Here is an 18438-nt window from a genome sequence, read left to right on the forward strand (position 1 = left end):
CTGAAATGCTCTCACATAAACAACTGAAATCTTTTTCTCTCACACACCCTACTGAAACACTCTTATAAACACTACTGAAATGCTCTTACATATACTACTGAAACACTCTTATAAACACTACTGAAATACTCTTACATACACTTAAGGCTGCAGCTAACGATTATTTTTCTATCGATTAATCTATAGATTATTTTTTCGATTAATCGGTTAATCTATAGATTATTATTTTTTCGATTAATCTATAGATTATTTTTCCTTTTACCGATTATTTTTTTATTCAAAATGAAGATGAAAAAATTAATGTAGGCCAGTTTTTTCGAAAGGCATGGCTTTTATTTACAAAAAAAAAAGAAGTATGGCTACGGGACGGCGTGGCGAAGTTGGTAGAGTGGCTGTGCCAGCAATCGGAGTGTTGCTGGTTACTGGGGTTCAATTCCCACCTTCTACCTTCCTAGTCACGTCCGTTGTGTCCTTGGGCAAGACACTTCACCCTTTGCCTCTGATGGCTGCTGGTTAGCGCCTTGCATGGCAGCTCCCGCCATCAGTGTGTGAATGTGTGTGTGAATGGGTAAATGTGGAAATACTGTCAAAGCGCTTTGAGTACCTTGAAGGTAGAAAAGCGCTATACAAGTATAACCCATTTATCATTTATTTATCACTCAGTCAACATTGACAACAACATGACTAAATATTCTGCAACAATGTAAACATTTAAAACTTTTAACCTTTAACAAAATTAAAAGTAGCTTATTTGCTTTTTAATGTGCAAATATAAAAGTCAACATCCAGTGCAAATCTTAATATTCTGCAATAGTATAAGCATTTCAAAAGTAAAAGTATTGCTTATTTTGCTTTAAAATGTGCAAAAATAAAGATAAACATCCAATACAAAAAAGTGTAAAACAAAATATTCTGTAACAACAGTGTAAACATTTCAACAAAAGTGAAAGTATTGCTTATTTGCTAAAATGTGCAAAAATAAAGATAAACATCCGATACAAAAAATATTCTGGAGCACTGTAAACATTAAGTATTGCTTTTAAAATGTGCAAAATAAACATCCAGTCCAACACAGTACACAATAACCAATTCTACTCATTCCAGTGAGTGACTAACAGTTGTAATGAAGAAAGGTTAGCATGTCTACATGCTTTGGTTCTTTTCTTGTTTACAATATTCCCAGCAGCTGAAAATAGGCGCTCAGAAGGGGTCGATGTGGCTGGAACTGGGAGGTAATTAGCCTTCACCTCAAGCCAGGACTGCGAGTGAGCTGAGCTGCAGTTTAAGTTTCTAGAAGGTCAACGGGCTCATAGTGATGTTACTAGTAGTTGACTGGGAGGTGTTTATTATCATTTGGGGAGAGTCCGCTGCCTGATGCTCACCTGCTAAACACCTATCTGCTCCACGCTGAAGCGCTGACTACATGCGCTCTGAATACGCACTGCTGATTGGCTGATAATGCTTCATGTGTACCAATCAGATGGTTGTGTGGGTGGGACAATGCTGCGTGCTGAGACAGAGGCAGGAGCGAAGCAGCTTGTTAAGACTTTAGCAGCTAAAGTTAGCTTTAGCGTAGAAACTCGTTCGGTACACCCCCGTACCGAACCGAAAGCCCCGTACCGAAACGGTTCAATACAAAACACGTACCGTTACACCCCTAGCAGATACAAATGACACATTCATGTTTTTGTGTAATGATGACAACGTATGCTCACGCGGACGATTGACTAGTTGATGGTTGATGGTTTTCTTTTCAAATGTTCGTTCATAGCCGTTGTGCTGCTATGATAGGCCATTTACGCTCGACACAGTGTGCATTCAACAACATTATTAGGCTGTGTATTGAAATACTTCCACACTTTTGACGACTTTTGGCGTGATTTTTCCCCCTCGCTCGCACCGCTCGCATCGTCTGCTTTGATCGTCTGTTTTGCGCTTCGCCATGACGGTAGTGTGACGTAAATATGCGACGCGTCGACGCACAAAAGCGGCGTCGACGTATTTACGTAACCGATGACGTCGACTACGTCGACGCGTCGTTTCAGCCTTACATACACTACTGAAACACTCTTATAAACACTACTGAAATACTCTTACATACACTACTGAAACACTCTTACATACACTACTGAAACACTCTTATAAACACTACTGAAATACTCTTACATACACTACTGAAACACTCTTATAAACACTACTGAAATACTCTTACATACACTACTGAAACACTCTTATAAACACTACTGAAACACTCTTATAAACACTACTGAAACACTCTTATAAACACTACTGGAACACTCTTATAAACACTACTGAAATGTTTTTGTCTCACGCACACACACACACACACACCTGGAATTATTTTTCACTAGTATGTATAAACGGATTTCACCTGTGTGTGTGTGTGCTTTTTACACGTGTGTGTAAGGGACAACAATTTCAGTAGTATGTGTGCAAAGATTTCAGTTATGTGTATGAGCGCATCTTACCATTGTGTATACGAGCATTTTACCACTATGTGTAAGAGCATCTTACTAGTGTGAGCGATGTTGCATTCCGGTTCCGGTATAATCCCCGCCCCTTTTCAGACAAGTTTATTTTTATTTTTTTAAAAGCCAAGCTGTGGACAAAATGTCTGCCGACAAACAGCTTAACCGAGGCGGGAGCTCCACTTCATAATTTGAGGGCTTCAGCGGAGAATATAAGAACACTTTCAATGCAACAAGGGTCGGGCTGCCGCCATGGGTCTTCCCCGCAGGACGCGGCACCTGAGCGGCCACACAGCGGTGCCTTTCTCCTCCCGACAGCCGCAGCCTGGAGCACTCGTTCCACTGCGAGTTTGCACCGCACACATGCAACGTTTCAGTTCATGGACATCGGGGCAAAAGGAGGAAAAGGTAATTAGACATTATTTATTTCTAAATGATTGTTGAATCACACGAAATGTAAGACAACATGGCATTGTAGTGAGCTACAATGGTAACATGTCGAAATGTGAGTCACGTCGTGTTACGTCAGTAGCTAATCATATACTAATGATAATGGATTGCATTTATTTAGCGCTTATCATCGACAAGATAAGGGGTCCCCAAACTACGGCCCGCGGGCCGGTTACGGCCCTCCAAAGTCCAACATCCGGCCCGCTGGGAAAAACAATTTTTTTGTATTATTATTTTCAATCTGTCTTTTCTAATCCAATCCATTTTTTGGTGTTCCCTTGCCGCTCAGGCAAATCATATTGTCTACAAATGCATTTCCCTGTATGACTTATATTGTCTTATTTTAGAGTCACCACACAGCTGCATGACCATTTCAACAAGGACGGAATAAACAACCTCTGGATTCATGGAACTTCTTTGCACACAAATATATTAATTGGAATGTTCAATAAATTTCACATAGAAACATTGTGAATATTATTTTCAACAGTGTGTTGAAAACAAAATTTTTTGGCTCAGAAAGGTTCCTTATGTCTCATTATTCATATCCTTTCAATACTTGTCGGTGTGTAATTCCAGACATAGATGTAAACATTAATGAGACAACAATGAACATTTTTCAACAAGTGAACCCACTTGAAAATGAACTATGGAATAGACATGGAATAGACATTTGGAATAGACATTTTCACTTCAATTCTGCACTTTATTCAGTGGACAACACGGGAATAATAAGGTTTGTTAAAATGTTTTCTTCACTTGTGCAGTGTATTCTTAAGTGGGCGGTATAGCTCGGTTGGTAGAGCGGCCGTGCCAGCAACTTGAGGGTTGCAGGTTCGATCCCCGCTTCCGCCATCCTAGTCACTGCCGTTGTGTCCTTGGGCAAGACACTTTACCCACCTGCTCCCAGTGCCACCCACACTGGTTTAAATGTAACTTAGATATTGGGTTTCACTATGTAAAGCGCTTTGAGTCACTTGAGAAAAAGCGCTATATAAATGTAATTCACTTCACTTCACTATTCTGCAACTTAACATTTTGTTTAAACATTTTGTAAAAAATAAATAAATAAGGAACCTGTTATACAGACCTGTATGAAGTTGCCCACTTTATTATTGCAAATATCAGAATAACACCGCAATACGTTTGTGCTGTGAACATTTATGTTTCTACGGTTGATGTTTTTAAGTTATTTTATGTTCTGACTAGTAATGTCATCCAGCCCCCACCACCACACACACTTTGTCAAAATCTCCCCAAACTTGTCCCAAACGCTTGTGATACACAATTTTTTTGTCTTATGATTATTGTATTTAGGTTAGGGGCTAGGTGTAAATATTAACACATTAACTTAAACTATAATTTTAGACAAACAATATCTATTGTCTGACTACAAGAAGCATTGAAAAGTATATAAATAATAAGGCATAGGGAACCTTTTTTGAGAAAAAAAAAAAAAGATATTTAATGTTTATGAGAAATGTATTGAATATTCCAATTAATATATTTGTGTGCAGAGAAGTTCCATGAATCCAGAGGTTGTTTATTCCGTCCTTGTTGAAATGGTCATGCAGCTGTGTGGTGACTCTGAAATAAGAATGTAACAATCAGATCACATGAAAACAGCTAAGACAATATACGTCATACAGGGAAATGCATTTGTAGACAATATGATTTGCCTGAGCGGCAAGGGAACACCAAAAAATGGATTAGAGTAGAAAAAACAGATTGAAAATAATAATACAAAATTATTTTTTTTTCCAGCGGGCCGGATGTTGGACTTTGGAGGGCCGTAACCGGCCCGCGGGCCGTAGTTTGGGGACCCCTTATCTAGTCTATGATAAGCGCTAAATAAATGCAATCCATTATCATTAGTATATGATTAGCTACTGACGTAACGCGACGTGACTCACATTTCGACATGTTACCATTGTAGCTCACTACAATGCCATGTTGTCTTACATTTCGTGTGATTCAACAAATCATTTAGAAATAAATAATGTCTAATTACCTTTTCCTCCTTTTGCCCCGATGTCCATGAACTGAAACGTTGCATGTGTGCGGTGCAAACTCGCAATGGAACGAGTGCTCCAGGCTGCGGCTGTCGGGAGGAGAAAGGCACCGCTGTGTGGCCGCTCAGGTGCCGCGTCCTGCGGGGGAGACCCATGGCGGCAGTCCGACCCTTGTTGCATTGAAAGTGTTATTATATTCTCCGCTGAAGCCCTCAAATTATGAAGTGGAGCTCCCGCCTCGGTTAAGCTACTTGTCGGCAGACATTTTGTCCACAACTTGGCTTTAAAAAAAAAAAAAAAAAACTTGTCTGAAAAGGGGAACCGGAATGCAACATCGCTCACACACACTAGTAAGATGCTCTTACACATAGTGGTAAAATGCTCGTATACACAATGGCAAGATGCACTCATACACATAACTGAAATCTTTGCACACATACTACTGAAATTGTTGTCCCTTACACACACGTGTAAAAAGCACACACACACACAGGTGAAATCCGTTTATACATACTAGTGAAAAATAATTCCAGGTGTGTGTGTGTGCGTGAGACAAAAACATTTCAGTAGTGTATGTAAGAATGTTTCAGTAGTGTTTATAAGAGTGTTTCAGTAGTGTATGTAAGAATGTTTCAGTAGTGTTTATAAGAGTGTTTCAGTAGTGTATGTAAGAGTATTTCAGTAGTGTTTATAAGAGTGTTTCAGTAGTGTATGTAAGAGTGTTTCAGTAGTGTATGTAAGAGTATTTCAGTAGTGTTTATAAGAGTGTTTCAGTAGTGTTTATAAGAGTGTTTCAATAGTGTTTATAAGAGTGTTTCAGTAGTGTATGTAAGAGTATTTCAGTAGTGTTTATAAGAGTGTTTCAGTAGTGTTTATAAGAGTGTTTCAGTAGTATATGTAAGAGCATTTCAGTAGTGTTTATAAGAGTGTTTCAGTAGGGTGTGTGAGAGAAAACGATTTCAGTTGTTTATGTGAGAGCATTTCAGTAGTGTATGTAAGAGCATTTCAGTAGTGTTTATAAGAGTGTTTCAGTAGTGTGTATAAAAGAAAAAGATTTCAGTTGTTTATGTGAGAGCATTTCAGTAATGTATGTAAGAGGTAATTCTGAATAATGTCCCTAACGGCCCCTCATACTAAACAGTGACTTACAATGTCCGCGCTCACTGGAATGCTGAATGAAGGGTTGGTTGCAACTTTCAGCACTTTTAGACAAAAACGATTCTTAGCTATGTTGCGATGCTCTTATGCTGTGTTCCATTTGATGAGAGCTATATTGGCAGCGTGTGACTTTTCAGAATTGACCAACTTCTCATCTTGGTGCCACAACCTTCTATATATACAGGTGAGATGCATTATTTATAATCTAGCTTTTTTTTCTTTCTAACTCTGCTCAAGCTCCTTCTTCTTTATTTTATGGCAGGTCGCAACCAACGGTATTAACAGCTTCAGATAGAGAGTAGCTGGTTAGTGGCAAAGTGGTCGGAGGAGCAGTGAGAGGAAAGTCAGTCAGCAAAGTAGGTCCACGGTGTTAGCTCTTACAAAAACAATTTCCCTATAGCTTTGTTAATATGCAGGTCTCAGCATGTAAATGGAGCGTAGTTGGCACTTTTTGGAATTATTTAGAGGGTTTTTTTAGCCGAAATAGATGAATCTCAATTACCTGCGTTATTAGCCGTCGCTTACTACGTTTTTTTCACTATTTGAACCAAAGAAATGGGAAAGACGTGTACTGTATTCTTGTTTTACATAGGGATTGTGGATGATGAGCAAAATTCCAAAACAAGTGCAGTTTTCCTTAATTCCAGCAAAAAAAGGTCACATATGTTTAACCCTGTTATTTTAGATGGGGTGGAAAAACTTGTGACAAGGAAATATGTCATATTTTTTTTATTTCCACTCCTATCCCTTTTCTTTGTCTCTGAGGAATTTTTCATTGGGTCTGAGCAATGCCTGAGGCACGAGGGAAGGAATTATGCAAACGTGAGTCCCTGCAAGTGTATTCATGCCCCTTGGGCTGTGGACCTAATTGAATATGTGCTGATGCTTGAGGGCAAAAAAAATATGAGCAATGGAATCTTAACAACAGATTTAGTTTGACCTAACTCATGTCTCTCCACACCTTGATTCTCCTTTGCTCTGTTTTCACATTCTAATCTTTAGTAGATGATCAAAATTTCAAACGTTTTGACACGGCTCTTTCATTTCTACGTTTACTCCTCACTCCTTCAATGTTCCAGCAAACCAAGCATCACTATGCATCTGTGGGAGACACTCTAGAACAGTGGTTCTTAACCTTGTTGGAGGTACCGAACCCCAGCAGTTTCATATGCGCATTCACCGAACCCTTCTTTAGTGAAAATTTAAAGTTTGTTTTTTTTCAAATTCAAGACAAAGTTATGTTTTTTTTACTGGTGCACAAAATGAACCACAACAAATTACATACCTGCAAATCAGATGGAAAATTAAAGGGAACATTGTTTGAGGGTATCCATAATACGCCATTAGGGAAACGTTTTTATCTACACGATGAGTCGGGTGTGTCTTGACCTCCGCCGAACCCCTGAGGCCGAATCACCGAACCACTAGGGTTCGATCGAACCCAGGTTAAGAACCACTGCTCTAGAAGCAAAACACAACAACTAAATGTTGTCATTAGCATATGAGCCACCGGCAATGGTTTGTCTGATCTGCGAGTATTGCCAATGGTGGAGTTTATTAACCTTTGACGAGGATTGTCTCCATCACTGTGCCAAACATCACCCAGACACTAACAATAGTGAGTGTCTGGTCCAAACAGTTTTTGTACTGAAGTCTGGAATACTTTGGGAAAAACCTTGCAAGCACAGGGAGAACATGAGGTTTGCGTGTATTAAAACTAGGGATTTTTCGATCTAGGTTTTGTGCTGCTGATTCTGATACAGATCATCCATGAGTTAGATCGGCCGATACCAATTACATGTATTAACTGCCATTTTTTTAAAATGTATTTAATGTAAGTGATATTGACTGTTTAACAATATTAACATACCATCTTTTCCAGACTATGGAGCGCACCGGAATATAAGCCGCACCCACTAAAATTTAGAAGAAAAACATATTTTCCCATATATTGGCCACACCGGACTGCTGGCCCAGTTACGCACAAATGGTTGTGAAAAAGGAGGCGATCGTGCTGCAAAGACAGACGATTGAAAGAGAGAATATTCCGTCTGTGTGTGTGTCAAAATATTTGGACTGTCAGAAATAATAATATTAGACATATTGTCTGTTCTGCAATGACACTTTATATTGTTGTATAGCTGCTGGATGACTTAAGGGGTTAAAACAAGTTCAATTAATTTTGTTTTGTTGTCTAGTGCCGTTTTTTAATAGCGTTTGTTTTTTTATACAAGAGATATGTTGTTATAATATAAAAACATCTTACTATATGCATTTTCTGAGCACCATCACAACACAGCAATCCTCCAAGAGCGCACCTTCAACGTACATACTGTATAATAGGTTATGTTGTGGCTTCATTATTATTATTAATTAATATTATTTTTCGGACGGCGTGGCGAAGTTGTGTCCTTGGGCAAGACACTTCACCCTTGCTCATGATGGCTGCTGGTTAGCGCCTTGCATGGCAGCTCCCGCCATCAGTGTGTGAATGTGTGTGTGAATGGGTGAATGTGGAAATACTGTCAAAGCGCTTTGAGTACCTTGAAGGTAGAAAAGCGCTATACAAGTATAACCCATTTTATCTTTTTTTTTTAATTATTCATTTATTTTAGGCAATGACCTAAAGAAAAGTACAAGGTAGACAACACATAATAATATAAATTAATATAATGCAAAAGGTAATGTACAGTATGTAAGCATGATGATCCAGTTTTGCTTGAAAGGGAGAGGAAAGAAGATAATTTATTTAATCCCACGGATTATAGCCTAGACAAGGTGGTACATTCTGCATAATGTTTGTCTGCACCACTTTTGCACTTGTTATCAATTGTACACCCAATTTTAATCGAACATTCATAACACGCCTACTATAAGTACACTTTATAGTTTGCACACACTATTTAACAAGTGTTAATTGGTTCTTAGTAAATCAGGTCCAAGCGCCTAAATGTTCCAAGTTTCTTTTTGTGAAACACTCCAAATGTTGCATTGTGAATGTGTGATTATGTGACTGCTGAGCTAGGGATGTTTACCGAGTACCGGTATTTTTTTGGTACGGGCTTCTAATTGGGTCAGTCTGGGAGAAGATTCTGGACAAATGATACGACTATCAGTATTATTCACTTCAGATTCAATACCCCACAAAGGTTTGTAACACAACAATATTTCTTCTTTAAAGTCACGCACGCAAGAGTTAGCGTCAGTTTGAAGTGAATCAGAATCAGAATCAGAATAGTTTTTATTGCCATTGTTTGAGAACGGGTTCACAAACTAGGAATTTTTCTTGGTGCAACACGCTTTACTCACGACCGTCGCCACCGCACTTCATCAACCGTTGTCCTAGCGATCCAGTAATGCACAACACAATATTAATCCACTCGAAAAAAGGGAAACATTCATGCAATATAACAATCCATAAAGTTGCTTTGAAGCAAGATAGCATCCACTGACAGGCCTATAGTCAGCGTCTGACATCACTACTGCGCCGCGTTTACGTGGCATCAAAACACACTTTGCTTAAATGTGTTTGGTTTCATTCTGTATGTTGATTCCACAAACTGGACGATTGATTACATTTGGTCTTTTGGTCTTTTGGTTACACACTACACTTACATCGGTAGCTGTCAACACTCAATATAGCCTCCGATCCCTCACTCAAATACGTCCGTGTGCAACATAAACACAAATAACAATTCCTATTGTTATAATATGCACACCCACCTATCATGCTGATTGATTGTATTTATTTTTATTATATATTTCATATAATATTGTTATGTGTCGACAAGGGGGAAGGAGACGGCACAACCACAGGAGATATAGCTCAACAGGTTTATTTAGAGCTTTTAATGTATACGTGGGGTGTGTATGCTACTATGTGTGTGTGTGTGATACTATGTGTGGAAATTAACACAATGTGAATTTACCAAGGGTTTGTTGAAGGTGCGTGTTGGTGGTGTCAGCATCCAAGTCCAGAGGGGAAGATCCAAAAGGGGTTCGTGATCCGAGCAAGGTCCGTTTGGCAGGAGAGAGGCGTCAGTGGTCCAAATCCGAGCGTGGGGGTCAAAGATCAGGGAAGGCAATCAGAGTCTGGGGGAACTTCACAGTGGAAGCGCAAAGGCAATGACAGGGACACGGAGGCTGTGGAAACAGGAGATGACGAGAAAACAAGATCAGGGCTAGGCATGAGAAGGACAAACAAATGGGCACAATTGAGACTTTTATTGAGACTTTTATTAGTAGGTTGCACAGTGAAGTACATATTCCGTACAATTGACCACTAAATGGTAACACCCGAATAAGTTTTTCAACTTGTTTAAGTCGGGGTCCACTTAAATTGATTCATGATACATATATATACTATCATATATACTATCATCATAATACAGTCATCACACAAGATAATCACATTGAATTATTTACATTATTTACAATCAGGGGTGTGGAGGGGTGGGGGTGGGGGGTGGGGGGGGGTATGGACATCAAGTAGTGGGCATAGAGAGAGAGAGAGAGAGAGAGAGAGAGAGAGAGAGAGAGAGAGATCAGAAGGCATAAGAAAAAGAAAAAGTATCTGCATTTGATTGTTTACATTTGATTATTAGCAATCCGGGGAGGGTGTTAGTTTAGGGTTGTAGCTGCCTGGAGGTGAACTTTTATTGCGGTTTTGAAGGAGGATAGAGATGCCCTTTCTTTTATACCTGTTGGGAGCGCATTCCACATTGATGTGGCATAGAAAGAGAATGAGTTAAGACCTTTGTTAGTTCGGAATCTGGGTTTAACGTGGTTAGTGGAGCTCCCCCTGGTGTTGTGGTTATGGCGGTCATTTACGTTAAGGAAGTAGTTTGACATGTACTTCGGTATCAGGGAGGTGTAGCGGATTTTATAAACTAGGCTCAGTGCAAGTTGTTTAACTCGGTCCTCCACCTTGAGCCAGCTCACTTTAGAGAAGTGGGTAGGAGTGAGGTGGGATCTGGGGTGGAGGTCTAGAAGTAACCTGACTAGCTTGTTCTGAGATGTTTGGAGTTTAGATTTGAGGGTTTTGGAGGTGCTAGGGTACCAGGAGGTGCATGCATAATCGAAAAAGGGTTGAACGAGAGTTCCCGCCAGAATCCTCAAGGTGCTTTTGTTGACCAGAGAGGAAATTCTGTAGAGAAATCTCGTTCGTTGGTTAACCTTTTTGATTACCTTGGTTGCCATTTTGTCACAGGAAAGCACATGAGGGGAGCCAGATACGTGAGAGCTTACTGAACACAGGGCGACGTTCTGGCGACGAGAAGTCAGCGGCGAGTCTCCTTATCCTGCTGCCTCTCATTAGTCCCAGGTGTGTCGATAGAGGATTGTCTCCAGCTGTGTCGGCGCGTGGGCGCGGTCTGCGCAACGAGCGCGGGGGCGTGTCCTGCTTGGCTCGCAGCGGAGTCTCGAGGTGCTGCCGCAGCGGAGGAAGAGGCAGACAGCGCGTGTTCCATAACAAATATATCATGGAAAAGTTTTTGCTGTGCATGTGAATGCCGTATCAGAATTAGAATCAGAAATACTTTATCGATCCCCGAGGGAAAATGCGATTTTCAGGACAATCCTATTCAAGAGCAGACAAACATTACAGGGAGACAGAACAGGATCGCTGACGGGTCTGCCAACTTCTGGCCCAGTTACGCACAAATGGTTGTGAAAAAGGAGGCGATCGTGCTGCAAAGACAGACGATTGGAAGAGAGAATATTGTCTGTGTGTGTGTGTCAAAATATTTGGACTGTCAGAAATAATATACACTTTATATTGTTGTATAGCTGCTGGATGACTTAAGGGGTTAAAACAAGTTCAATTAATTTAGTTTTGTTGCCTGGTGGCGTTTTTTAATAGTGTTTGTTCTTTTATACAAGAGATATGTTATTATAATGTAAAAACATCTTACTATATGCATTTTCTGAGCACCATCACAACACAGCAATCCTTCTTACAAAAACAGAAACAGAAACAGGTAAACGCGGGGGGGGGGGAGAAACAAATATTCAGTCTAAGCCTGGGCCCCTGGAGAGGGGGTCCACGCTGAGGCCAAGGGGAAAAAAACTCATAGCCATAGCACACATAAGCATGTGTGTAAGAGGGAAACGTCAAACATCAAAGAAAACAAAGGACATTAAAGACATTAAAAGAGCAAAGCTAATGCAACCAGCCATTTCTACATACAGCTACAAAAAAAAACATGCACTGTGGTGGCCTCTGTGGTGTTCCACGCCATTGTCTGCTGGGGGGGGGAGCATGGCCAGAGACAGGAGCAGACCCAACAAAGCAACCAAGAGAGCCGACTTCACTCTCGGCCGCCCACTAACTCTCGGCCAGTGTCCAGTCTGCATGGATGAGCGAGGATGCGTCTAAGGAGACCGAGGTGTCCGATAGCTGCAAATTCAAAATATAATAAATATAATAATAATAGTGTAATTGTAATGAATAGAAACGCAGGGATGGATCTGTGTGTTCTTTACAAAATGATGACATAATTGAATTGCACTTTTCACTGCAAACATAGTTGACTCGTTCAAGACCTAAAAACAGGTGTTGATAAAAGACTTCCCTGCTGTGAGATGTTTTGTGATGTCAGTGTTGTACAACCTCTTGTGCTAATGTAAACATATTTTTTTCACATCTTTATTTACACCAATTGCATATGATACCGATGAATACTGGTATCGGTAAGGAATCTTGATATTGGTATCAGTAAAATCCTAACGATATACATTCTTATTAGTAGCCATACCGTTTGAAATGTGCGCACAATAAGGTTTGGCAATGATGATACCAACAAAACACAATGCACTTACCAAAATAGTATTTTTTTACTTAGCATGTATCTCTCCAATGGAATCCAAGGTAACGTGACAACACCATACCATGGCATTGCCTGACTTCATGAGTTGTTGCTGGGGACAGTATAGAACTCCAGGTGGTTATTTATGTCTTTGGGCGAGGTGTTTGTTTCATGGCTGTTCAATGTGTTGGTGATGCGCTCTGAACATGAAATCCATTCCTTCGTGTCGTCTGGTATACAGCACTTTTATTAGCAAGAATATCCCATCTCTCTGTGCAATTACTCACGTTCCAACTGACTCAGGGAGTCTGTGTCAAACCTTCTATGAAAGACTGATGGAGCAACAATGATGAAGGCATCTCTTCTTTCGCTCCACTTATCCGGTGGTACATTTTTCCTCACCCCACCTACTCAAAATCATATCCAAAGAAAGTTGCACATACTGACCAAAGATATGTCGGATGAAAGCACCTGATGACGCACAAAGCTTTAGGCTTCTTTAAAACAAAGTAGCACATCCTGACGCAAAATCTTTAGAATGGAAGAGTCCGATGATGCACAAAGCTGTAGGCTTCTATTTCACCCTTAACCTCCACAGACGTGGGCGCACTTACACACAAGAATACACACCAACCCCGAGGCTTCTACCTTTCAAGACACTGATGCTGTAGACAGCGTTCTCGACTGTCTGGCAGAACTGGTGTTATGTTAGTAGGTTTATTGCAACCTTCATGCTGCCATTTACCCCAAAGAGTACAACATATATTTATTTATATTCATGAGTTTTTTAGGTTATGATTTGTTTTTACCACTACTGTTAACAACATGTTTTATGTGTAAATCTGATTCTAATCTGACAAGTACAAATTGAACCAAAATTTGTTTTTTTGGAGTTTTTGTTGACCATATCGAAAAATGCAATACTTTAAATAGGGGTGTCAAACTCCTTTTTTATTGAGGGCGACGTCCCAATTATGGCTGCCCTAAGAAGGCCACTTTAATGATGTGGCGGACCACATCATGACAACATGGAATGGCGTTGCAGACCACATCAAATGTTGTGGTAGACGACATTAAATGACCTGGAAGACCATATTAAATGACATTATAGACCACATTAAAAGATGTGGTGGACCACATTGAATGATTTGGAAGACCACAATAAATGCCTTTTTTTTTTTTTTTTTTGATGATGTAGAGGGCCACATAAAAGGGTGTGATGGGCCAGCTCTGGCCCCCAAGTCTTGAGTTTGAGACCTGTGCTTTATATAATTAGGAACGATTAAAAAAAACCGATGCCTTATTCTCTAGGCACACCAAGCCAGTTGGAACAAACAAATCACTTAATTGTTATTATTTGAACATACATTAGCAAACCTTTTATGTGTAGTTTTGCAGCCGCCAGCTGTGCAACAAATGCAAGTTTGAACTGATGTTAGAACGTCTCACGCTTGTTGTCTTATGCCACACTGTACAAAGCAGGTGAGGAATCTAGTTTGGTTACTGTACAATATGTTCGTCTATGCTGTAACTGCAATGCATTAATAATAAAAACTAAGAATAAAAGACTTGTAACTAGGGGTGTCCTGATCCGATCTTGATATCAGATATTGGTCCGATATCAGCAAAAATCTAAAATCGTGGATATACAGTAAGCGCCGATACGAGCAGTCCCGCATTTAGAAGCTAAATGTCCTCCAATAAGCACACAATGTTGGTCTTTTCTTGTATTTTACTGAAGTCATTTGCAACAGGGAAACATGATAAGCTATATTCTATTAGGAGCGAGCAGCTACACAACAGGTAAACATAAAATAGCACACAAGCTAGAAATACCTAGTAAGTATCCTTAATTGAACGATATTATTCTAAAAACACCACATTTATTAATATAAGAATTATCAAGTAATCATAGTTGCATATTACTTTCACATACAAAGTCTTCAAAGCAGAAGTGTATTCAAAAGTATGTGGTAACAAACGTATCACTGCATCATTCAACTTACTGCGTCCTGAGCTTAACTTAATGAATGATTGTGACCACTAGATGTCACCAAAAAAAGATACCAATCAACTTTAACTTAAAGAAAGAATAGTTTAGGTTAAAAATCAATAGTTTTGAGTTGTTCATACAGTACATATCATTGTTGTCTGTTTCGGTAATTTCACTTGATCAAACCTTTTCTAACTTTCCAGTCCACACTACAAAATAACAAAAATATGTATAATTCATGCTGATACCGTATCGGGTTAATATCGGTATCGGCAAATACTCAAATATCTGTATTGTATCAGACGTTAAACGGTATCGGGAGACCCCTAAATGTAATTAATATGAGCAAGTTTCTGAGCCTTCCGGGACACAAAAAAATACAAGTTGTTGTAGCTGCAAACCATTTAATTTATTATCTTAAGTGACAAAAATATGGCACAGTAGTAATTGTGTTAAATAATGTATTTATGTTTGATGCAATGGGCAGTATCTGCAGACTAATCAGCGTAGCCATTATCTTTTCTACTGTTTTGAGGAACAGGACATTCTTTACAACATGAGGCAGTTCATAGCTCTATTAGTTATATTACATTTTTACACCACAATATTAACATTTGTGCATCTTGATGATTATAATTTTCTCTGTTGCTCCAGGTGAACACCTGAGGACGTGTCCACAGGGTCCGACTTGTTGCACCGAAACCATGGAGGAAAACATGGAGGGTCTTGGTGCACGAGAGACAGAAGCACTGATGAGGGAGGCCGGCAGATCGTTGCAGGCATCCTTCAACACTCTCTATAGAAGCTTTGACAGTAAGTAAGCTCTGACTCTCATTATTGGCCGTTTGCTACAAGTTCTGACTCTGCTCTGCACCCAAGCGCAACTTCAGTGGCAATGGTGCGCGTGCGAGAGGGGGATGTGTATGTCAAGTGCATCAAGGGGACCCCTGACTTGGTGTTTTAATGAGGGCAGAGTCAGGCAGACACAATGAAACATGATAAGCTGATCCCCTGATCTGGAAGGGCACACACACACAAACAGACGGGTGTCCCCTGGGGCAGTTGCTGGTTCAGCTAATGAGCAGTTGACCCACTGAGGAGGCGAGAGTGTAAATAAATAAAAAATAGAGGAATAGACAGAAGAAAAAAAGCATGGTAACAACAGAAAGATGCATAAATGCTGCAGGTGAGAAATGTGAAATTAGGGCTGTGCGAGTCAAGATGAAACAAAAATAACAAAAACAGGAAATGAAAAGACAATTAAGTAGGGCTACTACTAACAACTAATTTGATAATCGATTAATCTGTCGATTATTACTTCCATTAATCGATTAATAATCGGATAAAAGAGACAAACTACATTTCTATTCTTTCCAGTATTTTATTGAAAAAAAAACAGCATACTGGTACCATACTGGCACCATACTTATTTTGATTATTGTTTCTCAGCTGTTTGTAAATGTTGCAGTTTATAAATAAAGGTTTATTAAAAAAAGAGAGAAAAAAAAGTAGCCTCTGTGCATGCGCATAGCATAAATCCAAGGAATCGATGACTAAATTAATCGGCAACTATTTTTATAATCGATTTTAATCGATTTAATCGATTAGTTGTTGCAGCTCTACAATAAAGGCCAGAAAAAAGGCCACACGTCACATTGTATATGGCTTAGTAGTCATCCCAAAATGTGTGGTTAGTGCAGCCCACAAGGAAACAGTGCTGCTAAAGCAGATATAGCTCGCCTGTTATTTCGGCCTCTTTTACAGTATCTCCTTATAACTTTGCATCCATTTTGCTAAGTTCCAAATATGTGATGCAGTTGTGACATAGTGGAAGTAATGTGGCATTCAATGAGAAGATTGTTTTTATAGTCGTAAAAAAATGCTTTATTCAACAGACATGGGCTGATATCACATTTTGATGGATGATATATTTTCTCACAAATTATTGCTGATAAACAATATTATTGTCAGCATAATTTTGAGACCAAATTAGGCACTATTGTAATCATAATGTATAATGACAAATAGAACAAGTATTCCATACAAGTCAATAAAGTTTCATTTCTCATTAGGTTTCATTGTAATTGGAAGGTCTGTTTATCTGTGTTGGCCCTGCAATGAGGTGGCGACTTGTCCAGGGTGTACTCTGCCTTCCGCCCGAGTGTAGCTGGGATAGGTTCTGATCCATCCATCCATTCATTTTCTACCGTTTGTCCCTCTCAGGGTCGTGGGGGTGCTGGAGCCTATCCCAGCTGCACTCGGGCGGAAGGCGGGGTACACCCTGTAGAAGTCACGAGCTCATCACAGGGCCAACACAGATAGACAGACGACATTCACACTCACATTCACACACTAGGGACAATTTAGTGTTGCCAATCAACATATCTCCAGCTAGAGTACCCAGGACCTTCGCATTGTGAGGCACACGCACTAACCCCGTTCCACCGTGCTGCCCGGATGGATGGATATGCTAAATGTTTTAAGTGTTGTACGTTTGGTTTGGTTATAGATTGCTTTATGCATAATTTTAGCAGTTTGCAATTTCACTATGTCGCGGAATTTCAATATTTTCGATTTAATATAGAAAGGGTTTGTATGTTGGCTATATCCAACATTATGTATTATTCTAACTGATCTTTTTTTAACACGGTTAATGAATGAAGTGCACTTTTGTAGTTAGTTCTCCATATATCTACACAATAACTCAGATATGATAACACTAGCGAGCAGTAAAGAATATGAAGGGATTTTGGTCCAGAACATATTTTGCTTCATTCATTATTGACGTGTTTCTTGCTACATTATGTTGTATATTATTTATATGAGATTTCCAGTTCATTTTATTATCAATTATTACACTAATAAATTTCATTTCATTTACTCTTTCAATTTATATTTGTATTTGTGTTTGACTTTCCCTTCTACTGGTACCGAATAGCATAATTTTAGTTTTAATGAGGTTTAAGGACAGTCTGTTTTTGTCAAACCATCTTTTTAGTTTGTTAATTTCTTCTGTTATTATTTGTATTAACTTCAGTGTGTTCTCTCCTGAACAAAACACAGTTGTGTCATCTGCAAATAATACTAACATTAAGTCTTAGCTAATGTCATTTATATAAAGACTGAAACAATTTTGGGTCGCAGCATTGATCCCTGAGGTAGGCCACAAGACATATTTAGCGTTGTATATGTGTGTTCACCAAGCTTCACCTGCTTCCTGTTGATTAAGCAGCTTCTAATCCAGTTTAAGACCAACCCTCTTATGCCATACCGGTCTAATTTTTTTAATTAAAATATTGTGTTCTGTGTTGGTCCTGCGATGAGGTGGCGACTTATCCAGAGTGTACCCCGCCTACCGCCCGAATGCAGCTGAGATAGCACCCCCCCGCAACTCCAAAAGGGACAAGCGGTAGAAAATGGATGGATGGAATTTTGTCTGTTTATAGTTGAATCTGACTCCTTCTAATTGAATCTTTGAACAATTTAGGCCATCCTAAGTCAGAAAATAACTGTTTTTATAAAATGAAAGT

General features: G+C 39.5%; 1 protein-coding gene across 1 annotated transcript in view; it reads left to right on the plus strand.

The window, feature by feature from the left end:
* Positions 1–18438, plus strand: part of LOC133635235 (glypican-1-like) — a 101629-nt gene that overhangs the window by 62486 nt on the left and 20705 nt on the right. Inside the window, exon 4 of the mRNA XM_062028179.1 lies at positions 15563–15721. Coding sequence (XP_061884163.1) covers positions 15563–15721 — 159 coding nt within the window. The remainder of the gene's footprint in view (positions 1–15562; positions 15722–18438) is intronic.

The sequence above is a fragment of the Entelurus aequoreus genome, linkage group LG19 (assembly GCF_033978785.1).
Source record: "Entelurus aequoreus isolate RoL-2023_Sb linkage group LG19, RoL_Eaeq_v1.1, whole genome shotgun sequence".
NCBI classification, from domain to species: domain Eukaryota; kingdom Metazoa; phylum Chordata; class Actinopteri; order Syngnathiformes; family Syngnathidae; genus Entelurus; species Entelurus aequoreus.